The 25,728-nt window shown below is 40.4% G+C and overlaps 1 protein-coding gene across 7 annotated transcripts in view; it reads right to left on the reverse strand.

Annotated features, from left to right (window-relative positions):
• Positions 1 to 25,728, reverse strand: part of dock10 (dedicator of cytokinesis 10) — a 329,003-nt gene that overhangs the window by 182,905 nt on the left and 120,370 nt on the right. For all 7 annotated transcript variants that reach the window (XM_061878559.1, XM_061878562.1, XM_061878558.1 and 4 more), the window contains 2 exons: positions 10,879 to 10,998; positions 10,538 to 10,627 (listed from right to left, as the gene is read on the reverse strand). In XM_061878559.1, coding sequence (XP_061734543.1) covers positions 10,538 to 10,627; positions 10,879 to 10,998 — 210 coding nt within the window. The remainder of the gene's footprint in view (positions 1 to 10,537; positions 10,628 to 10,878; positions 10,999 to 25,728) is intronic.

A 25,728-nucleotide genomic window follows, 5' to 3' on the forward strand; every position in this document is an offset into this window, starting at 1 on the left:
ACTGGACTTTCACAATATTATGTTAGATCCACTATTGACTGGACTCTCACTATTATATTAGATCCACTATGGACTGGACTTTCACAATATTATGTTAGATCCACTATGGACTGGACTCTCACACTATTATGTTAGATCCACTATGGACTGGACTCTCACACTATTATGTTGGATCCACTATGGACTGGACTCTCACTATTATGTTGGATCCACTATGGACTGGACTCTCACTATTATGTTAGATCCACTATTGACTGGACTCTCACTATTATATTAGATCCACTATGGACTGGACTTTCACAATATTATGTTAGACCCACTATGGACTGGACTCTCACTATTATGTTAGATCCACTATTGACTGGACTCTCACTATTATGTTAGATCCACTATGGACTGGACTTTCACAATATTATGTTAGACCCACTATGGACTGGACTCTCACTATTATGTTAGATCCACTATGGACTGGACTCTCACTATTATGTTAGATCCACTATGGACTGGACTCTCACTATTATGTTAGATCCACTATTGACTGGACTCTCACTATTATGTTAGATCCACTATGGACTGGACTTTCACAATATTATGTTAGATCCACTATGGACTGGACTCTCACACTATTATGTTAGATCCACTATGGACTGGACTCTCACTATTATGTTAGATCCACTATTGACTGGACTCTCACTATTACGTTAGATCCACTATGGACTGGACTTTCACAATATTATGTTAGACCCACTATGGACTGGACTCTCACTATTATGTTAGATCCACTATGGACTGGACTTTCACAATATTATGTTAGATCCACTATGGACTGGACTCTCACACTATTATGTTAGATCCACTATGGACTGGACTCTCACTATTATGTTAGATCCACTATTGACTGGACTCTCACTATTACGTTAGATCCACTGTGGACTGGACTTTCACAATATTATGTTAGATCCACTATGGTCTGGACTCTCACTATTATGTTAGATCCACTATGGACTGGACTTTCACAATATTATGTTAGATCCACTATGGACTGGACTCTCACTATTATGTTAGATCCACTATTGACTGGACTCTCACTATTATGTTAGATCCACTATGGACTGGACTTTCACAATATTATGTTAGATCCACTATGGACTGGACTCTCACAATATTATGTTAGATCCACTATGGACTGGACTCTCACTATTATGTTAGATCCACTATGGACTGGACTCTCACTATTATGTTAGATCCACTATTGACTGGACTCTCACTATTATATTAGATCCACTATGGACTGGACTTTCACAATATTATGTTAGACCCACTATGGACTGGACTCTCACTATTATGTTAGATCCACTATGGAATGGACTCTCACTATTATGTTAGATCCACTATTGACTGAACTCTCACTATTATATTAGATCCACTATGGACTGGACTTTCACAATATTATGTTAGACCCACTATGGACTGGACTCTCACTATTATGTTAGATCCACTATGGACTGGACTTTCACAATATTATGTTAGACCCACTATGGAATGGACTCTCACTATTATATTAGATCCACTATGGACTGGACTTTCACAATATTATGTTGGACCCAATATACGTCCATTGCATCCGGTCTCCCCCAGTGGCTTGTTGTATTTTTTGAAGTTTTTTTCAAAATTTTACCGGTCTCGGAATATCCCTAAATAAAGTTTTAAAGTGCCTGATTTTCGCTATTTTCGACGAGACTGTCCATTTCCCTGTGACGTCATACAGTGCTGCCAATGTAAACAAACAATGGGAATACCACAGCAAGATATAGTGACATTAGCTCGGATTCAAACTCGGGTTTCAGCGACTTAAGCGATTCAACAGATTACGCATGTATTGAAACAGATGGTTGGAGTATGAAAGTATTGAAGAAGAAACCGAAGCTATTGAGCGAATTCATAGCCATAGCATGGCCGAATAGCTGCGTTAGCATCGCCGGTAAAATGTGCGGACCAAACGATCAGGACTTTCGCATCTTTTGACACGGGACCAACTTAAATCCCTCGATTGGTAAGTGTTTGTTTCGCATTAAATGTGGGTGGAAGGAAACGTAATATAGTTGCAAATGCATCTACAGGTTATCCATACATCTCTGTGCCATGTCTGCTTTAGCACCGCCGGTAAATAGCATGTTAGCATCGATTAGCGTAGCATGTTAGCATCGATTAGATGGCAGTCAACATCAACAAAACTCACCTTTGTGATTTCGTTGACTATCGTTGCAAATGCATCTGCAGGTTATCCATACATCTCTGTGCCATGTCTGCTTTAGCATCGCCGGTAAAATGTGGAGACACTCCGGCACGTTCAATGGGGGTCTGGCGGCAGATTTCTTGCACTTTGGCATCTTCGGGCCAGTGGTGCAACTTGAATCCCTCCCTGTTAGTGTTGTTACACCCTCCGACAACACACCGACGAGGCATGATGTCTCCAAGGTTCCAAAAAATAGTCGAAAAAACGGAAAATAACAGAGCTGAGACCCGGTGTTTGTAATGTGTTGAAAATGAAAATGGCGGGTGTGTTACCTCGGTGACGTCACATTCTGACGTCTTCGCCTCCAGCGCGATAAACAGAAAGGCGTTTAATTCGCCAAAATTCACCCATTTAGAGTTCGGAAATCGGTTAAAAAATAAATGGTCTTTTTTCTGCACCATCAAGGTATATATTGACGCTTACATAGGTCTGCTGATAATGTTCCCCTTTAAGAACCACAGAGAGTTATCACCGTGGCTTTGTGTGATGGTGGATCTAATGGGCCTTCAGTTAAATGCCGCAAAATTGTGGGACATTTCGAGCAGAGCCCTGCTGATACATCTGAGTTGAAAACACAACAAGTAACATATGGCATGAAGTAGAAGGTACTTGTCCAGAACGTGCCTACAGGCTGGAATTCGAGTCTGGCAATGATCAAGCCGATCCAGCACAACAAGGAGCCACTGAGAGCAACAACGGCCCAGCATAACAAGACAAGTTGGAAAAACTGGAGGTGCTTTTTCAGGTAAAGTGGTAATGTCTTTCTTAATAATCTAATTTGTAGTATTTAGAATTTTTAATTACGTGGTGTTTGTTTTTGCACCTTAGGTAGAGAGTTCCCAGGTAGGGAAAAGTATGTGTCCTGTTCTGCCATCTTCTGTGTCCATCCATCCATCCATTTTCTACCGCTTATTCCCTTTTGGGGTCACGGGGGGCGCTGGCGCCTATCTCAGCAACAATCGGGCGGAAGGCGGGGTACACCCTGGACAAGTCGCCACCTCATCGCAGGGTATATATATATATATATATATATATATATATATATATATGCATACGTCACTAGTCAGTAGTGCACAAATAATAAAATATATATATATATATATATATATATATATACATATATATATATATATATATGCATGCATCACTAGTCTGTGTGTCCGATCTTAATCTGGCTTACATACTCCGCTTCAAGAATGTGTTTAGGACTAGAGATACTGATAAATGCTTTAAAAAGTAAAATTAATGACTTTTTAAAACGCTGTTGTACAGAGCGGTACATATCCGGTAAAACACGGACATAGGGAGAAGTACAGAGCAGTTGCGTCTCCCGGTCAGCAGCCCTTCTCCTCTCCCTTCTCCCACACACGACAAAGTAGTTGACGACTGCAGCATGAGAGGTTTACTGGCGACGCTTGATGACCTCATCAAACCGCCGCGAGCGGAGCATAAAAACAATAAGAGTGTGTTGTTGCCGGTGCCGTAGCCGTGGCTAACAAGCCAGCTCGCTCAATGACTGACTAACGACATGGTTTGGGATTATTTTAAACTGTGTCTAACATATACAAAACTGGCAATTTTCAATGATTGCAGCAAGTTGGTTATGCGAGGAGGAACCGAGACGTCTTCCTTTAATACAAGCAATTTGATCTGCCACCTCTTGAAGAATCATAAGGACATACACGATGAATACAAGCGGAAGATGGATGAAAAGCAATCACCACACAGTTGTCGCTTTAAGACTCTGCCGGGAAAAACAAAAATACAACAAAAAACACCCCAAAACAAAAGCCCACGTTGTTGTCGGGGACAACGCACGCAGTATGACAAAATCTACGGTGGAGGTTGGTGTGGCTAGTCTGCCCTGCATGGCGCACACTTTGCAGCTTGCAGTGAACGGAGGTGCCCTGTCTCAACGCAGCATTTCAGAAGCTCTGACTGACTGCTAGGCCACTTCAAGCACTCACCACTAGCTTGCAGCACATTTTTGTTACTCATACAAATACGTTAGAGCAGAACAGATTGAGCCCTGTTTATAATTTCCTGTTATACAGTATACCATGAATTGATTAACGTGGACCCCGACTTAAACAAGTTGAAAAACTTATTGGGGTGTTACCATTTAGTGGTCAATTGTACGGAATATGTACTGTACTGTGCAATCTACTAATAAAAGTATCAATCAATCAAACCAGGCAGTCTTGCACTAAAGGAGGACTATGTTATTGTTTACTTTATGACTCTAATATACTCTGGACTGAAGCTGTGTGCCTTCATTGTTTTTGTAGCTGTTGTTTTGAGGCATGTTTAAAAAAAAAAGAATAATAATGCACTTTGTGAAAGTTAAAGTATAGTATTTCCCATAGTTGTAGTGGGTATCAGGATTATCTGAGGGAGAGTATGTCTTAAATTCCAAACTGCTGTTTTAAGGCATGTTAAAAAAACATAATGCACTTTGTGACTTCAATTATAATTAAAGCTGCAAGCAGCGTTGGTCGGGTCCGCCTTTGGCTGCTGCCCCTGAGACCCACGGTCGGATAAGCGTTAGAAGACGCCTTGGAGCCACTATTTTGAGAATCTAATGCATTGTGAAAGTAATGCAGTTGTTGTATTGAAGTGAAAATATCAAACTTCCTGTTGATTTTTGCTAAAGTATGTTAATTATTAAAATGTAGGTCTAAGTGAGACCTACATAGTGTTTTTTGTTTCATGTCTCTCTGACATTCTTAACGGAAGTTACAAGCAGTTTTGTCTGTGTTTTCTTCCTAGGAGCAGTTTGTCCGTGTTGTATTCCTAGGGGGGCGGTAGAGTGCAATTTTGAGTTTTGAGGTTAGGTTTTTTCATCAGATCGCAATTTTTGCCAGACCTGATGTGTGTGTCAAGTTTGGTGAGTTTAGAAGCATTTTAAGGGGGTCAAATAACAGCTCAAAGAGGCAAAAATGAAATTTTTTAGGAGACTTTGCACAGGGGTTCTTTGAAGGCGCGTAAAATCAAAACCTGAGAACTTATCAAAACGCTGTTTTATACTTTTAATCAAAAGGGTTCATTCTCTCTCCTGTGCGAGTTTGAAGCCAAAACAACAAACGCACTCAGAGGAGATAATGTTTGAAGAAAGGTGACCGTTTTTTAAAAAACTTTTGTTTTGAAGGGGGGATTGCAAACTTCCTGTTGATTTTTGTTGGGGGTTGTCAATCTATGAAATGTAGGTCTAAGCGAGACCTACATAGAAGTTTTTGTTTCATGTCTCTCCGACATTCTTACCGGAAGTTACAAGCAGTTTTGTCTGTGTTTTCTTCCTAGGAGCAGATTTTTCAGTGTTTTATTCAAAAATAGCGCTAGAGCGCAATTTTGAGTTTTGGGGTTTGGTTTTTTCATTATATCGCAATATTCGCCAGTCCTTATGTGTGCGGCAAGTTTGGTGACTTTTGAAGCATTTTAAAGGGGTCAAATTACAGCGCAAAGAGGCAAAAAATTGAATTTTTTGCGAAAATTTTATTTTGAAGGGTGTTTTTGCCAACTTCTTGTAGATTTTTGCTGAAAGAAGTGAGTGTATGAAAATTTGGTCCAAGTCAGACCTAATAGGAGTTTTTGTTTCATGTCTCTCTGACATTCTTACCGGAAGTTACAAGCAGTTTTGTCTGTGTTTTTTTCCTAGGAGCAGTTTTTTCAGTGTTTTATTCAAAAATAGCGCTAGAGCGCAATTTTGAGTTTTGGGGTTTGGTTTTTTCATTAGATCGCAATATCCGCCAGTCCTTATGTGTGTGCCAAGTTTGGTGACTTTTGAAGCATTTTAAAGGGGTCAAATTACAGCGCATAGAGGCAAAAAATTGAATTTTTTGCGAAAATTTTATTTTGAAGGGTGTTTTTGCCAACTTCCTGTAGATTTTTGCTGAAAGAAGTGAGTGTATGAAAATTGGGTCTAAGTCAGACCTACATAGGAGTTTTTGTTTCATGTCTCTCTGACATTCTTACCGGAAGTTACAAGCAGTTTTGTCTGTGTTTTCTTCCTAGGAGCAGTTTTTTCAGTGTTTTATTCAAAAATAGCGCTAGAGTACAATTTTGAGTTTTGGGGTTTGGTTTTTTCATTAGATCGCAATATTCGCCAGTCCTTATGTGTGCGCCAAGTTTGGTGACTTTTGAAGCATTTTAAAGGGGTCAAATTGCAGCGCAAAGAGGCAAAAAAGTGCATTTTTTGCGAAAATTTTATTTTGAAGGGGTTTTTGCCAACTTCCTGTAGATTTTTGCTGAAAGAACTGAGTGTATAAAAATTGGGTCTAAGTCAGACCTACATAGAAGTTTTTGTTTCATGTCTCTCCGACATTCTTACCGGAAGTTACAAGCAGTTTTGTCTGTGTTTTCTTCCTAGGAGCAGATTTTTCAGTGTTTTATTCAAAAATAGCGCTAGAGCGCAATTTTGAGTTTTGGGGTTTAGTTTTTTCATTAGATCGCAATATTCGCCAGTCCTTATGTGTGCGCCAAGTTTGGTGACTTTTGAAGCATTTTAAAGGGGTCAAATTACAGCGCAAAGAGGCAAAAAATTGAATTTTTTGCGAAAATTTTATTTTGAAGGGTGTTTTTGCCAACTTCCTGTAGATTTTTGCTGAAAGAAGTGAGTGTATGAAAATTTGGTCTAAGTCAGACCTACATAGAGGTTTTTTTGTTTCATGTCTCTCCGACATTCTTACCGGAAGTTACAAGCAGTTTTGTCTGTGTTTTCTTCCTAGGAGCAGATTTTTCAGTGTTTTATTCAAAAATAGCGCTAGAGCGCAATTTTGAGTTTTGGGGTTTGGTTTTTTCATTAGATCGCAATATTCGCCAGTCCTTATGTGTGCGCCAAGTTTGGTGACTTTTGAAGCATTTTAAAGGGGTCAAATTACAGCGCAAAGAGGCAAAAAAGTGCATTTTTTGCGAAAATTTTATTTGGAAGGGGTTTTTGCCAACTTCCTGTAGATTTTTGCTGAAAGAACTGAGTGTATAAAAATTGGGTCTAAGTCAGACCTACATAGAAGTTTTTGTTTCATGTCGCTATGACATTTTTACCAGAAGTTACAAGCAGTTTTGTCTGTGTTTTCTTCCTAGGAGCAGTTTTTTCAGTGTTTTATTCAAAAATAGCGCTAGAGCGCAATTTTGAGGTTTGGGGTTTGGTTTTTTCATTATATCGCAATATTCGCCAGTCCTTATGTGTGCGCCAAGTTTGGCGACTTTTGAAGCATTTTAAAGGGGTCAAATTACAGCGCAAAGAGGCAAAAAATTGAATTGTTTGCGAAAATTTTATTTTGAAGGGTGTTTTTGCCAACTTCCTGTAGATTTTTGCTGAAAGAAGTGAGTGTATGAAAATTTGGTCTAAGTCAGACCTACATAGGAGTTTTTGTTTCATGTCTCTCTGACATTCTTACCGGAAGTTACAAGCAGTTTTGTCTGTGTTTTCTTCCTAGGAGCAGTTTTTTCAGTGTTTTATTCAAAAATAGCGCTAGAGCGCAATTTTGAGTTTTGGGGTTTGGTTTTTTCATTAGATCGCAATATTCGCCAGTCCTTATGTGTGCGCCAAGTTTGGTGACTTTTGAAGCATTTTAAAGGAGTCAAATTACAGCGCAAAGAGGCAAAAATTGCATTTTTGGCGAAAATTTTATTTTGAAGGGGTTTTTGCCAACTTCCTGTAGATTTTTGCTGAAAGAAGTGAGTGTATGAAAATTGGGTCTAAGCCAGACCTACATAGGAGTTTTTGTTTCATGTCTCTCTGACATTCTTACCGGAAGTTACAAGCAGTTTTGTCTGTGTTTTCTTCCTAGGAGCAGATTTTTCAGTGTTTTATTCAAAAATAGCGCTAGAGCGCAATTTTGAGTTTTGGGGTTTGGTTTTTTCATTATATCGCAATATTCGCCAGTCCTTATGTGTGCGGCAAGTTTGGTGACTTTTGAAGCATTTTAAAGGGGTCAAATTACAGCGCAAAGAGGCAAAAAAGTGCATTTTTTGCGAAAATTTTATTTTGAAGGGGTTTTTGCCAACTTCTTGTAGATTTTTGCTGAAAGAACTGAGTGTATGAAAATTGGGTCTAAGTCAGACCTACATAGAAGTTTTTGTTTCATGTCTCTCCGACATTCTTACCGGAAGTTACAAGCAGTTTTGTCTGTGTTTTCTTCCTAGGAGCAGATTTTTCAGTGTTTTATTCAAAAATAGCGCTAGAGCGCAATTTTGAGTTTTGGGGTTTAGTTTTTTCATTAGATCGCAATATTCGCCAGTCCTTATGTGTGCGCCAAGTTTGGTGACTTTTGAAGCATTTTAAAGGGGTCAAATTACAGCGCAAAGAGGCAAAAAAGTGCATTTTTTGCGAAAATTTTATTTTGAAGGGGTTTTTGCCAACTTCTTGTAGATTTTTGCTGAAAGAACTGAGTGTATAAAAATTGGGTCTAAGTCAGACCTACATAGAAGTTTTTGTTTCATGTCTCTCCGACATTCTTACTGGAAGTTACAAGCAGTTTTGTCTGTGTTTTCTTCCTAGGAGCAGATTTTTCAGTGTTTTATTCAAAAATAGCGCTAGAGCGCAATTTTGAGTTTTGGGGTTTAGTTTTTTCATTAGATCGCAATATTCGCCAGTCCTTATGTGTGCGCCAAGTTTGGTGACTTTTGAAGCATTTTAAAGGGGTCAAATTACAGCGCAAAGAGGCAAAAAATTGAATTTTTTGCGAAAATTTTATTTTGAAGGGTGTTTTTGCCAACTTCCTGTAGATTTTTGCTGAAAGAAGTGAGTGTATGAAAATTTGGTCTAAGTCAGACCTACATAGAGGTTTTTTTGTTTCATGTCTCTCCGACATTCTTACCGGAAGTTACAAGCAGTTTTGTCTGTGTTTTCTTCCTAGGAGCAGATTTTTCAGTGTTTTATTCAAAAATAGCGCTAGAGCGCAATTTTGAGTTTTGGGGTTTGGTTTTTTCATTAGATCGCAATATTCGCCAGTCCTTATGTGTGCGCCAAGTTTGGTGACTTTTGAAGCATTTTAAAGGGGTCAAATTACAGCGCAAAGAGGCAAAAAAGTGCATTTTTTGCGAAAATTTTATTTGGAAGGGGTTTTTGCCAACTTCCTGTAGATTTTTGCTGAAAGAACTGAGTGTATAAAAATTGGGTCTAAGTCAGACCTACATAGAAGTTTTTGTTTCATGTCGCTATGACATTTTTACCAGAAGTTACAAGCAGTTTTGTCTGTGTTTTCTTCCTAGGAGCAGATTTTTCAGTGTTTTATTCAAAAATAGCGCTAGAGCGCAATTTTGAGTTTTGGGGTTTGGTTTTTTCATTATATCGCAATATTCGCCAGTCCTTATGTGTGCGCCAAGTTTGGTGACTTTTGAAGCATTTTAAAGGGGTCAAATTACAGCGCAAAGAGGCAAAAATTGCATTTTTTGCGAAAATTTTATTTTGAAGGGGTTTTTGCCAACTTCCTGTAGATTTTTGCTGAAAGAAGTGAGTGTATGAAAATTGGGTTTAAGTTCGACCTACATAGAAGTTTTTGTTTCATGTCTCTCCGACATTCTTACCGGAAGTTACAAGCAGTTTTGTCTGTGTTTTCTTCCTAGAAGCAGTTTTTTTCAGTGTTTTATTCAAAAATAGCGCTAGAGCGCAATTTTAAGTTTAGGGGTTTGGTTTTTTCATTAGATTGCAATAATCGCCAGTCCTTATGTGTGCGCCAAGTTTGGTGACTTTTGAAGCATTTTAAAGGGGTCAAATTACAGCGCAAAGAGGCAAAAAATTGCATTTTTTTGGCGAAAATTTTATTTTGAAGGGGTTTTTGCCAACTTCCTGTAGATTTTTGCTGAAAGAAGTGAGTGTATGAAAATTGGGTCTAAGTCAGACCTACATAGGAGTTTTTGTTTCATGTCGCTATGACATTCCTAACAGAAGTTACATGCAGTTTTGTCTGTAATTTTTTTCCTAGGGGGCGCTAGAGCGCAATTTTCATTTTGGGGGATTGGTTGCTTAATATGTTGGGAAGGTTTGCTATACCGACGTGTGTCAAATTTGGTGAGTTTTGAAGCATGTTAAGGGGGTCAAATTACAGCGTGTAGGTGCGGAATATTAATAAAACATCAGTTTCAATAGGGACCGCAGGCATCGGTTGATATCGGATTCGGTATTTAAGAGTTGGACAATATTGGAATATCGGCAAAAAAGCCAATAATCGGACATCTCTACCCAAAATGCATTGGGTTTCGAAAGAAGCCCACAGAAACACACATCAGAATGCATCTGACCTGTCTGACCAGCAGACATTCAGCCTGGAGCTCTGCACCCTCGGGAACAGCTGACCTGAGAGTCCTTCTCTCTTGGGGCACTGTGGATACCTGCAGGGACGAGCGAGAGGAGAGGAGAGGCGTTACCATGGCAACAGCTGCACAAAAAGGTTTATTGTTAGCATCTATTCCTTCATTCATCACAGCTTTCGGTCCCCGGTAAAGCAACTGGAGAGCAAATGGAGGACCCAGGTCGGCATTTTGACACATTGCCACATTATACAGTGATGTTGTGTTCTACAAGGGAATTTCCTCTCGCACTCTTTGAAAGCCATATGATGATCTGATTAGACTGCACTTACTGTGAAATCATTGTCAGGAAACAGAAGCAGCTCTCGAAGAGGGTCTTCCTTCAGCTCAGCTCCCAGTTCGGAGATGGCAGCCTCATAGTCAAGAGGATCAATCAGCCTGGGCTTCTCTTGCTGCAAAGCAAAACAAAAGCCATATTAGTAAGTTGTGGTATACTCAAAAGCAGGGGTGCCCACACTTTTTCTGCAGGCGAGCTACTTTTCAATTGACCAACTCGAGGGGATCTACCTCATTTATATATATAATTTATATTTATTTATTTATGAAAGAGACATTTTTGTAAACAAGTCAAATGTGTTTAATGATAATACAAGCATGTGTAACACATATAGATGTCTTTCTTTCACCAAGACAAGAATATAAGTTGGTGTATTACCTGATTCTGATGACTTGCATTGATTGGAATCAGACAGTAATGATGATAACGACCACATTTTCAAATGGAGGAGAAAAAAAAGTTGTCCTTTCTGTACAATACCACATGAAAGTGGTTGGTTTTTGGCATCTAATTCATCCAGCTTCCATACACTTTACAAGAAAAACATGGGCGGCAAATTCCGTAGCTTGCTTGATTGACATTCACGGCACCCGAGGGTCTTGTGAGATGACGCTGGCTGCTGCCAGTTCATTATTATGAAAAAATGACAGAGAGGAAGGCGAGAAACACTTTTTATTTCAACAGACTCTCGCGCCGTCCCTTCCGTCAAAACTCTAAAGGCCGACTGCACATTTCCTACCTTCACAATAAAAGCCCTGCTTCATGCTGCCTGCGCTAACAAAATAAGAGTCTCGGAAAGCTGGCGTGCACAAGTGATGTGCACGCCGGCTTTCTGAGGGATCGCTTGTGCACGCCAGTTTTCCGAGACTCTGTATTTAGTTAGCGCAGGCAGCATGAAGCAGGGCTTTTATTGTGAAGATAGGAAATGTGCAGTCGGCCTTTAGAGTTTTGACGGAAGGTACGGCGCGAGAGTCTGTTGAAATAAAAAGTGTTTCTGGCCTTCCTCTCGGTCATATTTTCATAATAATGATCTTGTAGCAGCCAGCGTCATCTCACAAGACCCTCCGGTACCGTGAATGTCATTTAAGTGACGTCTTGGTGAAGATTGATGATCACTCATTTTTAGGTCTATTTTTTTTAAAAGCCTGGCTGGAGATCGACTGACACACCCCCCGCGGTCGACTGGTAGCTCGCGATCCACGTAATGGGCACCCCTGCTCAAAGGGGTTTTGTGCAGATCTTTAGCTGTACAACACATAAATAAGCCACAGGCTCTTGCATTGAAAGCAGACTGCTTACTAGAGATGTCCGATATTATCGGCCGATAAATGCTTTAAAATGTAATATCGGAAATTATCGGTATCGGTTTCAAAAAGTAAAATGAATGACTTTTTAAAACGCCGCTGTACGGAGGGGTACATATCCGGTAAAACACGGACGTAGGGCAGACTTGCCAACCCTCCTTATTTTCCCGGGAGACTCCCAAATTTCAGTGCACACCCCCCCATCCCCCGAATTCGGAGGTCTCAAGGTTGGCAAGCATGCTCTAGAATACTCCGGACTGAAGCTGTGTGCCTTCATTGTTTTTGGAGCTGTTGTTTTGAGGCATTTAAAAAAATAAAATAAAAATAATGCACGTTGTGAAAGTCAAAGTATAGTATTTCCCATAATCGTCATGTGTATCAGGATTATCTCAGGGAGAGCATGTCCCAAATTCCAAGCTGTTTTGAGGCACGTTAAAAAAAATTGTGCACTTTGTGACTTCAATAATAAATATGGCAGCTTGAGTTGAATTTTTTTTTTTTTCCTTTCCCTTTGTCATGAAAAATTGAGGGTTTTTTTGGGGGTGGGTGCACTGATTGTAAGTGTATCTTGTGTTTTTTATGTTGTTTAAATTTAAAAAAAATTGCTAAATTGATATTGCCTCAAGGGCCAAATTAAATTACATGGCGGGCCAGATTTGGCCCGCGGGCCAGAGTTTGACACCCATGCTCTAGTGGAAGCTAGCATTTTTTTCTTTTCTTTTTTTTCTTCAACTGTATTTACAACAAACATGGCATTTGTGGGTTTTTTTTTGTCAGATGCAAAAATATTGTTTAATTTCTTGGAATGAAATTTAATCCAATTAATGTTTCTGCCAATATGGAGGATTATATACTGTATCCAAGATGAAATACTTCTCTAAACTGGACTTTAAGACAAAATGAATGCGATCATACGAAGTACGTTTTCATGGAGGATCGCTATTGCTGCTTCAGATACAAATACAGAAAGGTAATATACACTCACAATACTTGATTTATTTGGTTAAAAGCAAACGGGACCAAAAAGTATTTAATAACTTTATTGTAGAGATGACTTCCCAGATGCATGACACAAATCAAATGTTTTAGCGTTATTATTTTCGACCCAACTCTCTCCTTTGAGTCACACATTAAAAGCGTTACTAAAACGGCCTTCTTTCATCTCCGTAATATCGCTAAAATTCGCTCCATTTTGTCCACTAAAGACGCTGAGTTCATTATCCATGCGTTTGTTACGCCTCGTCTCGATTACTGTAACGTATTATTTTCGGGTCTCCCCATGTCTAGCATTAAAAGATTACAGTTGGTACAAAATGCGGCTGCTAGACTTTTGACAAGAACAAGAAAGTTTGATCACATTACACCTGTACTGGCTCACCTGTACTGGCTTCCTGTGCACTTAAGATGTGACTTTAAGATTTTACTACTTACGTATAAAATACTACACGGTCTAGCTCCATCCTATCTTGCCGATTGTATTGTACCAAAAGTCCCGGCAAGAAATCTGCCTTCAAAAGACTCCGGCTTATTAGTGATTCCCAAAGCCCAAAGAAAGTCTGCGGGCTATGGAGCGTTTTCCGTTCGGGCTCCAGTACTCTGGAATGCCCTCCCGGTAACAGTTCGAGATGCTACCTCAGTAGAAGCATTTAAGTCTCACCTTAAAACTCATTTGTATACTCTAGCCTTTAAATAGACTCCCTTTTTAGACCAGTTGATCTGCCGTTTCTTTTCTTTTTCTTCTATGTCCCACTCTCCCTTGTGGAGGGGGTCCGGTCCGATCCGGTGGCCATGTACTGCTTGCCTGTGTATCGGCTGGGGACATCTCTGCGCTGCTGATCCGCCTCCGCTTGGGATGGTTTCCTGCTGGCTCCGCTGTGAACGGGACTCTCGCTGCTGTGTTGGATCCGCTTTGGACTGGACTCTCGCGACTGTGTTGGATCCATTGTGGATTGAACTTTCACAGTATCATGTTAGACCCGCTCGACATCCATTGCTTTCCTCCTCTCCAAGGTTCTCATAGTCATCATTGTCACCGACGTCCCACTGGGTGTGAGTTTTCCTTGCCCTTATGTGGGCCTACCGAGGATGTCGTAGTGGTTTGTGCAGCCCTTTGAGACACTAATGATTTAGGGCTATATAAGTAAACATTGATTGATCCTCCAACTGTGGTTGATTTCATCATTTTTGCCAGGGGTTGTAAATTAGAGCCTGTGACACTAGAAGGCAGCCTCAGTGACAAGGTGTGGTTTAAACATGATCCTAAAAGGGCAACACAAAATCTGACCATTTTGGGGTAAAAGCAATTATCTCAACATTTCCTGTGCGGTGCTATGACATCATCAGGACCTAAAAACAGCGCACAGGAAGTAACCCTGGTGGCTATTACCGCTGAAGGCGGGCGGCGACACACCCCCAAGCACTTGATGGTGGAGAGGCAAAATGATATAGTGTAGCGTCGCTGCAGTTTATCTACCCTGATATGGTTGGAATTTCCTCGCTGTACGAGAATACATCGGGCATACGCACAACAAGCAGACTGACGCATGACGTGACGCCGAAGAGAGAAAAATGTAATCGTATGCTTTGGTTCTTACACTGACTTCAATATACAGTACAGACCAAAACTTTGGACACACCTCATTCAATGTGTTTTCTTTATTTTCATGACTATTTACATTATAGATTGTCACTGAAGGCATCAAAACTATGAATGAACACATGTGGAGTTATGTACTTAACAAAAAAAAAAGTGAAATAACTGAAAACATGTTTTTATACTCTATCCATCCATCATCCATCCATCATCTTCCGCTTATCCGAAGTCGGGTCGCGGGGGCAGCAGCCTAAGCAGGGAAGCCCAGACTTCCCTAACTCCAGCCACTTCGTCTAGCTCTTCCCGGGGGATCCCGAGGCGTTCCCAGGCCAGCCGGGAGACATAGTCTTCCCAACGTGTCCTGGGTCTTCCCCGTGGCCTCCTACCGGTTGGACGTGCCCTAAACACCTCCCTAGGGAGGCGTTCGGGTGGCATCCTGACCAGATGCCCGAACCACCTCATCTGGCTCCTCTCCATGTGGAGGAGCAGCGGCTTTACTTTGAGTTCCTCCCGGATGGCAGAGCTTCTCACCCTATCTCTAAGGGAGAGACCCACCACACGGCGGAGGAAACTCATTTGGGCCGCTTGTACCCGCGATCTTATCCTTTCGGTCATGACCCAAAACTCATGACCATAGGTGAGGATGGGAATGTAGATCGACCGGTAAATTGAGAGCTTTGCCTTCCGGCTCAGCTCCTTCTTCACCACAACGGATCGGTACAACGTCCGCATTACTGAAGACGCCGCACCGATCCGCCTGTCGATCTCACGATCCACTCTTCCCCCACTCGTGAACAAGACTCCTAGGTACTTGAACTCCTCCACTTGGGGCAGGGTCTCCTCCCCAACCCGGAGATGGCACTCCACCCTTTTCCGGGCGAGAACCATGGACTCGGACTTGGAGGTGCTGATTCTCATTCCGGTCGCTTCACACTCTGCTGCGAACCGATCCAGTGAGAGCTGAAGATCCCGGCCAGATGAAGCCATCAGGACCACATCATCTGCAAAAAGCAGAGACCTAATCCTGCGGTCACCAAACCAGAACCCCTCAACGCCTTGACTGCGCCTAGAAATTCTGTCCATAAAAGTTATGAACAGAATGGGTGACAAAGGACAGCCTTGGCGGAGTCCAACCCTCACTGGAAATGTGTTCGACTTACTGCCAGCAATGCGGACCAAGCTCTGACACTGATCATACAGGGAGTGGACCGCCACAATAAGACAGTCCGATACCCCATACTCTCTGAGCACTCCCCACAGGACTTCCCGAGGGACACGGTCCAATGCCTTCTCCAAGTCCACAAAGCACATGTAGACTGGTTGGGCAAACTCCCATGCACCCTCAAGAACCCTGCCGAGAGTATAGAGCTGGTCCACAGTTCCACGACCAGGACGAAAACTCTAGTTTCTTCAAAATAGCCACCCTTTGCTGTGATTGCTTTTTCGCACACCTTTAGCGTTCTCTCCATGAGCTTCAAGAGGTAGTCACCTGAAGTGGTTTCCAGGTGTGCTTGAAGCGCATCGAGAGAATGCCAAGAGTGTGCAAAGCAGTAATCAAAGCAAAGGGGTGACTATTTTGAAGAAACTAGAATAGAAAACATGTTTTCAGTTATTTCACCTATTTTTTGTTAAGTAATAACTCCATGAGGGTGCATGGGAGTTTGCCCAACCAGTCTACATGTGCTTTGTGGACTTGGAGAAGGCATTCGACCGTGTCCCTCGGGAAGTCCTGTGGGGAGTGCTCAGAGAGTATGGGGTATCGGACTGTCTTATTGTGGCGGTCCACTCCCTGTATGATCAGTGTCAGAGCTTGGTCCGCATTGCTGGCAGTAAGTCGAACACATTTCCAGTGAGGGTTGGACTCCGCCAAGGCTGTCCTTTGTCACCCATTCTGTTCATAACTTTTATGGACAGAATTTCTAGGCGCAGTCAAGGCGTTGAGGGGTTCTGGTTTGGTGACCGCAGGATTAGGTCTCTGCTTTTTGCAGATGATGTGGTCCTGATGGCTTCATCTGACCGGGATCTTCAGCTCTCACTGGATCGGTTCGCAGCCGAGTGTGAAGCGACCGGAATGGGAATCAGCACCTCCAAGTCCGAGTCCATGGTTCTCGCCCGGAAAAGGGTGGAGTGCCATCTCCAGGTTGGGGAGGAGACCCTGCCCCAAGTGGAGGAGTTCAAGTACCTAGGAGTCTTGTTCACGAGTGGGGAAGAGTGGATCGTGAGATCGACAGGCGGATCGGTGCGGCGTCTTCAGTAATGCGGACGTTGTACCGATCCGTTGTGGTGAAGAAGGAGCTGAGCCGGAAGGCAAAGCTCTCAATTTACCGGTCGATCTACGTTCCCATCCTCACCTATGGTCATGAGCTTTGGGTCATGACCGAAAGGATAAGATCACGGGTACAAGCGGCCCAAATGAGTTTGGGTCTCTCCCTTAGAGATAGGGTGAGAAGCTCTGCCATCCGGGAGGAACTCAAAGTAAAGCTGCTGCTCCTCCACATGGAGAGGAGCCAGATGAGGTGGTTCTGGCATCTGGTCAGGATGCCACCCGAACGCCTCCCTAGGGAGGTGTTTAGGGCACGTCCAACCAGTAGGAGGCCACGGGGAAGACCCAGGACACGTTGGGAAGACTATGTCTCCCGGCTGGCCTGGGAACGCCTCGGGATCCCCCGGGAAGAGCTAGACGAAGTGGCTGGGGAGAGGGAAGTCTGGGTTTCCCTGCTTAGGCTGTTGCCCCCGCGACCCGACCTCGGATAAGCGGAAGATGATGGATGGATGGACATAACTCCAAATGTGTTCATTCAGAGTTTTGATGCCTTCAGTGACAATCTACAGTGTAAATAGTCAAGAAAATCCGATAATATTGGCTTTCCAATATTATCGGCCGATAAATGCTTTGAAATGTAATATCGGATATTATCAGTATCGGTTTCAAAATTATCAATATCGGTTTCAAAAAGTAAAATTCATGACTTTAAAAGGCTGCTGTATACACGGACGTAGGGAAAAGTACAGAGCGCCAATAAACCTTTAAGGCAGTGGTCCCCAACCACCGGGCCGCAGAATAATTTTTTATTAATTTTTATTTTTTTTAAAATAAAAAATAATATATATATTTTTTTTTTAATTAAATTAACGTAAAAAACACAATATACACTTACAATTAGTGCACCAACCACAAAAAACCTCCCCTTTTCATGACAAAAACGTCCCTTTTCATGACAAGGAAAAAAAAAAAAAAAAAAAGGACATACATCCACACCCCCACCCGGGCCGCGTGACAAATTATTAAGCGTTGACCGGTCCACGGATACAAAAAGGTTGGGGACCACTGCTTTTAGGCACTGCCTTTGCGCGACGGCCCAATCACATAATATCTACGGCTTTTCACACACACAAGTGAATGCAAGGCCTACTTGGTCAACAGCCACACAGGTCACACTGAGGGTGACCGTATAAACGACTTTAACACTGTTAAAAATATGCGCCACACTGTGAACCCACACCAAACAAGAATGACAAACACATTTCGGGTGAACATACCCACCGTAACACCACATAAACACCACAGAACAAATACCCAGAACCCCTTGCAGCACTAACTGCAACATAAACAGTAAGATGACTTTAAAGCATTTATTGGCCGATAACATCTCTAGTTTATTCAAAAGTTAAAATGCCTAAAAAAAGAAAATAACATACTTTATGTGCTTCTCTCACATAAGGATTGTTAATGATTTCCCCCAAAAAGTGTAGTGCCTTTTTAGAGTCATATTATATTTTTCCCCACATTTTAAAACACTTCCTTTTGGCCTACATAACATGTAATTGTGGTTCTTGGGTCAAACATTGCATTGATTTTAGTTTACAGACTATTTTTTGATTGCTTTTTCTGATGTTTTGCGGGCGGTCTTATTCTCGTTCCTTCTCTTTGACTGAGTCTTCTCCTCGTCAGCCATATTGTAGTTTTTAGCGCTTCCATACATATATAAGTTGGAACTAGGGCTGGGCGTTACGGCCTTTTATTAATATCTCCATATTTTTATGCCATGTCACGATTCAGGATATAATATCTCAATATTTTGCCTTAGCCTTGAATTAACACATATAACCACAGCAGTATGATGATTCTATGTGTCTACATTAAAACATTCTTGCTCATTCTGCATTAATATATGCTACTTTTAAACTTTTATGCAGAGAGGTAAATCACAACTAAGTCAATTGAGCAAAACTGTATTTATTAAACAGTTATTAAGTAGTGGCACAAACATTCAAGTCCTTTCCAAAACAGAAAATGCAAGATTGTCAGAGACATTTTAAAACAAGCAATTAGTGCACTTTTGTGCATGATGTCAGTAAGATGACATATCAAAACAACACTCAATTAAAGTGCACTTTTTGTACAGAACGCCACTACAATAGTTTAAAACAAATAAAGTGCACTTTTGTGCATGATGTCACTAAGATGAGATATCAAAACAACACTAAATTAAAGTGCACTTTTTGTACAGAACACCACTACAATAGTTTAAAACAAATAAAGTGCACTTTTGTGCATGATGTCAGTAAGATGACATATCAAAACAACACTAAATTAAAGTGCACTTTTTGTATAGAACGCCACTACAATAGTTTAAAACAAATAAAGTGCACTTTTGTGCATGATGTCAGTAAGATGACATATCAAAACAACACTAAATTAAAGTGCACTTTTTGTACAGAACACCACTACAATAGTTTAAAACAAAAGTGCACTTTTGTGCATGATGTCAGTAAGATGACATATCAAAACAACACTAAATTAAAGTGCACTTTTTGTATAGAACGCCACTACAATAGTTTAAAACAAATAAAGTGCACTTTTGTGCATGATGTCAGTAAGATGACATATCAAAACAACACTAAATTAAAGTGCACTTTTTGTACAGAACACCACTACAATAGTTTAAAACAAATAAAGTGCACTTTTGTGCATGATGTCAGTAAGATGACATATCAAAACAACACTAAATTAAAGTGCACTTTTTGTATAGAACGCCACTACAATAGTTTAAAACAAATTAAGTGCACTTTTGTGCATGATGTCAGTAAGATGACATATCAAAACAACACTAAATTAAAGTGCACTTTTTGTACAGAACGCCACTACAATAGTTTAAAACAAATAAAGTGCACTTTTGTGCATGATGTCAGTAAGATGACATATCAAAACAACACTAAATTAAAGTGCACTTTTTGTACAGAACGCCACTACAATAGTTTAAAACAAATAAAGTGCACTTTTGTGCATGATGTCAGTAAGATGACATATCAAAACAACACTAAATTAAAGTGCACTTTTTGTATAGAACGCCACTACAATAGTTGAAAACAAATAAAGTGCACTTTTGTGCATGATGTCAGTAAGATGACATATCAAAACAACACTAAATTAAAGTGCACTTTTTGTACAGAACGCCACTACAATAGTTTAAAACAAATAAAGTGCACTTTTGTGCATGATGTCAGTAAGATGACATATCAAAACAACACTAAATTAAAGTGCACTTTTTGTATAGAACGCCACTACAATAGTTTAAAACAAATAAAGTGCACTTTTGTGCATGATGTCAGTAAGATGACATATCGAAACAACACTAAATTAAAGTGCACTTTTTGTACAGAACACCACTACAATAGTTTAAAACAAATAAAGTGCACTTTTGTGCATGATGTCAGTAAGATGACATATCCAAACAACACTAAATTAAAGTGCACTTTTTGTACAGAACGCCACTACAATAGTTGAAAACAAATAAAGTGCACTTTTGTGCATGATGTCAGTAAGATGACATATCAAAACAACACTAAATTAAAGTGCACTTTTTGTACAGAACGCCACTACAATAGTTTAAAACAAATAAAGTGCACTTTTGTGCATGATGTCAGTAAGATGACATATCAAAACAACACTAAATTAAAGTGCACTTTTTGTACAGAACGCCACTACAATAGTTTAAAACAAATAAAGTGCACTTTTGTGCATGATGTCAGTAAGATGACATATCAAAACAACACTAAATTAAAGTGCACTTTTTGTATAGAACGCCACTACAATAGTTTAAAACAAATAAAGTGCACTTTTGTGCATGATGTCAGTAAGATGACATATCAAAACAACACTAAATTAAAGTGCACTTTTTGTATAGAACGCCACTACAATAGTTTAAAACAAATAAAGTGCACTTTTGTGCATGATGTCAGTAAGATGACATATCAAAACAACACTAAATTAAAGTGCACTTTTTGTACAGAACGCCACTACAATAGTTTAAAACAAATAAAGTGCACTTTTGTGCATGATGTCAGTAAGATGACATATCAAAACAACACTAAATTAAAGTGCACTTTTTGTATAGAACGCCACTACAATAGTTTAAAACAAATAAAGTGCACTTTTGTGTATGATGTCAGTAAGATGACATATCAAAACAACACTAAATTAAAGTGCACTTTTTGTACAGAACACCACTACAATAGTTTAAAACAAATAAAGTGCACTTTTGTGCATGATGTCAGTAAGATGACATATCAAAACAACACTAAATTAAAGTGCACTTTTTGTATAGAACACCACTACAATAGTTTAAAACAAATAAAGTGCACTTTTGTGCATGATGTCAGTAAGATGACATATCAAAACAACACTAAATTAAAGTGCACTTTTTGTACAGAACACCACTACAATAGTTTAAAACAAATAAAGTGCACTTTTGTGCATGATGTCAGTAAGATGACATATCAAAACAACACTAAATTAAAGTGCACTTTTTGTACAGAACGCCACTACAATAGTTTAAAACAAATAAAGTGCACTTTTGTGCATGATGTCAGTAAGATGACATATCAAAACAACACTAAATTAAAGTGCACTTTTTGTATAGAACGCCAATACAATAGTTTAAAACAAATAAAGTGCACTTTTGTGCATGATGTCAGTAAGATGACATATCAAAACAACACTAAATTAAAGTGCACTTTTTGTACAGAACGCCACTACAATAGTTTAAAACAAATAAAGTGCACTTTTGTGCATGATGTCAGTAAGATGACATATCAAAACAACACTAAATTAAAGTGCACTTTTTGTACAGAACACCACTACAATAGTTTAAAACAAATAAAGTGCACTTTTGTGCATGATGTCACTAAGATTACATATCAAAACAACACTAAATTAAAGTGCACTTTTTGTACAGAACGCCACTACAATAGTTTAAAACAAATAAAGTGCACTTTTGTGCATGATGTCAGTAAGATGACATATCAAAACAACACTAAATTAAAGTGCACTTTTTGTATAGAACGCCACTACAATAGTTTAAAACAAATAAAGTGCACTTTTGTGCATGATGTCAGTAAGATGACATATCAAAACAACACTAAATTAAAGTGCACTTTTTGTACAGAACGCCACTACAATAGTTTAAAACAAATTAAGTGCACTTTTGTGCATGATGTCAGTAAGATGACATATCAAAACAACACTAAATTAAAGTGCACTTTTTGTACAGAACGCCACTACAATAGTTTAAAACAAATAAAGTGCACTTTTGTGCATGATGTCAGTAAGATGACATATCAAAACAACACTAAATTAAAGTGCACTTTTTGTATAGAACGCCACTACAATAGTTTAAAACAAATAAAGTGCACTTTTGTGCATGATGTCAGTAAGATGACATATCAAAACAACACTAAATTAAAGTGCACTTTTTGTACAGAACGCCACTACAATAGTTTAAAACAAATAAAGTGCACTTTTGTGCATGATGTCAGTAAGATGACATATCAAAACAACACTAAATTAAAGTGCACTTTTTGTACAGAACGCCACTACAATAGTTTAAAACAAATAAAGTGCACTTTTGTGCATGATGTCAGTAAGATGACATATCAAAACAACACTAAATTAAAGTGCACTTTTTGTATAGAACGCCACTACAATAGTTTAAAACAAATAAAGTGCACTTTTGTGCATGATGTCAGTAAGATGACATATCAAAACAACACTAAATTAAAGTGCACTTTTTGTACAAAACACCACTACAATAGTTTAAAACAAATAAAGTGCACTTTTGTGCATGATGTCAGTAAGATGACATATCAAAACAACACTAGATTAAAGTGCACTTTTTGTACAGAACGCCACTACAATAGTTTAAAACAAATAAAGTGCACTTTTGTGCATGATGTCAGTAAGATGACATATCAAAACAACACTAAATTAAAGTGCACTTTTTGTATAGAACGCCACTACAATAGTTTAAAACAAATAAAGTGCACTTTTGTGCATGATGTCAGTAAGATGACATATCAAAACAACACTAAATTAAAGTGCACTTTTTGTACAGAACGTCACTACAATAGTTTAAAACAAATAAAGTGCACTTTAGTGCATTATGTCACACAAGATATTTCAATAACTGTCAAATAAAAATGAGCTGCATAATAGGAAAATCAAATAGTGTGTGTCCTTCGCTATGTGGTAGGTTCATGCGGACGTTATCTCCTTCTGTTGTTGATTATTTTTGTTGATGTGGAATTGGTTGCTTCGGCATTTTGTTGGTGTGGCGCCGGCCGAGATTTGGACATGCAGAGTTTCAAGCACCCCTCATTTTCTAGCGGGTGACTTTTCAAATGATGCTAGATATTAGCAGTAATGCTACTTTTTGTAGCAACGCTTTTGCCCCACACTTGACATATTAAGGTTGTCTGTTTGACATCTTCCCGCTTGAAGACGATGGCTGTTTTTATTGGGAATTAATTCTTCCTTCCTTTGTTACCAGATTCGCACCTTGTTTCTCTCGTATTACCACTCGCACCGCACCGTTAGCACCACAGCTAATGTAAGAAGGTGCGCTCGTTTTACGTCTCTGTGAGAAGGAGAGACAACAAAAAGTGATAAAAGCCAGTGGTGTAATGCCCGCAGCTAAAAGCAAATGCGTGAGAACGTATACTCGAATATCACAATAGTCATTTTCTATATCGCACAGAGACAAACTGGCGATATATCGAATATATCCATATATCGCCTAGCCCTAGTTTGAACTATCTGCTGATTTGTGTTAGAAATGCGACAGCGGAGGATGCACGGGCATGTACGAGCCAGTCTGCCCCACAACAAGAAGATACAGAAAAAGAAGGAACTTATTGACTAGATTGTCAGACTGCAATGGTGGCCTCGCTCAGAGCTCTTTAGGTAAATATCTACCATATAAGGACATAGCCGCTGATGATGTCACCAGTGGGGGAAAATGTCACAAATTGGGCAAAATCCAAACGTCTCGTTTGGAGGAAGCATGAAGGATTGTTTTATAAATATCTCCGCAATACCTCCATGGTTTGATTTCAACTCATGCAGATCCAAAATACACACAAAAAAGGTACTAATAGGTAAGAAAAGTTGGTTTGCATATTAGGTCCACTTTAATAAACAAGCGGCAAACATAAGTAAAATGCAGTACTCGATCAAAACACCAAAAGCATCAACAATGTACAGTAAATTCTCGCCGGATGCGATGTTTACGCTAATGTACATAAGCAGGATGAAAAATCAATAAGCTGCATGTTTCTGTTTCCTGCTCACTCAATATTTATTCACTCATCAGTCATCTGAGTTATTAGTGCACCATTCTTCTATTTAACCTGCACCAATAAAACAATGCATTACTAATTCAATAACAATGGATATTTTAACCATTCGAGCGACAATATGTCTTCATTCAACTTTGAACTTGCAATTAGTTGGACGGCGTCTGTGCCGTTGCCATGACAATCCCAGATCAACGTCAATGCATTGCCATCATCATCTTCCGCTTATCTGAGGTCGGGTCGCGGGGGCAACAGCCTAAGCAGGGAAACCCAGACTTCCCTATCCACAGCCACTTCGTCTAGCTCTTCCCGGGGGATCCCGAGGCGTTCCCAGGCCAGCCGGGAGACATAGTCTTCCCAACGTGTCCTGGGTCTTCCCCGTGGCCTCCTACCGGTTGGACGTGCCCTAAACACCTCCCTAGGGAGGCGTTCGGGTGGCATCCTGACCAGATGCCCGAACCACCTCATCTGGCTCCTCTCGATGTGGAGGAGCAGCGGCTTTACTTTGAGTTCCTCCCGGATGACAGAGCTTCTCACCCTATCTCTAAGGGAGAGACCCAAACTCATTTGGGCCGCTTGTACCCGTGATCTTATCCTTTCGGTCATGACCCAAAGCTCATGACCATAGGTGAGGATGGGAACGTAGATCGACCGGTAAATTGAGAGCTTTGCCTTCCGGCTCAGCTCCTTCTTCACCACAACGGATCGGTACAACGTCCGCATTACTGAAGACGCCGCACCGATCCGCCTGTCGATCTCACGATCCACTCTTCCCTCACTCGTGAACAAGACTCCAAGGTACTTGAACTCCTCCACTTGGGGCAGGGTCTCCTCCCCAACCCGGAGATGGCATTCCACCCTTTTCCGGGCGAGAACCATGGACTCGGACTTGGAGGTGCTGATTCTCATTCCGGTCACTGCGAACCGATCCAGCGAGAGCTGAAGATCCCGGTCAGATGAAGCCATCAGGACCACATCATCTGCAAAAAGCAGAGACCTAATCCTGCGGTCACCAAACCGGAACCCCTCAACGCCTTGACTGCGCCTAGAAATTCTGTCCATAAAAGTTATGAACAGAATCGGTGACAAAGGACAGCCTTGGCGGAGTCCAACCCTCACTGGAAATGTGTCCGACTTACTGCCAGCAATGCGGACCAAGCTCTGACACTGATCATACAGGGAGTGGACCGCCACAATAAGACAGTCCGATACCCCATACTCTCTGAGCACTCCCCACAGGACTTCCCGAGGGACACGGTCAAATGCCTTCTCCAAGTCCACAAAGCACATGTAGACTGGTTGGGCAAACTCCCAT

The sequence above is a fragment of the Nerophis ophidion genome, linkage group LG18, assembly GCF_033978795.1.
Source record: "Nerophis ophidion isolate RoL-2023_Sa linkage group LG18, RoL_Noph_v1.0, whole genome shotgun sequence".
In the NCBI taxonomy this organism is placed as follows: domain Eukaryota; kingdom Metazoa; phylum Chordata; class Actinopteri; order Syngnathiformes; family Syngnathidae; genus Nerophis; species Nerophis ophidion.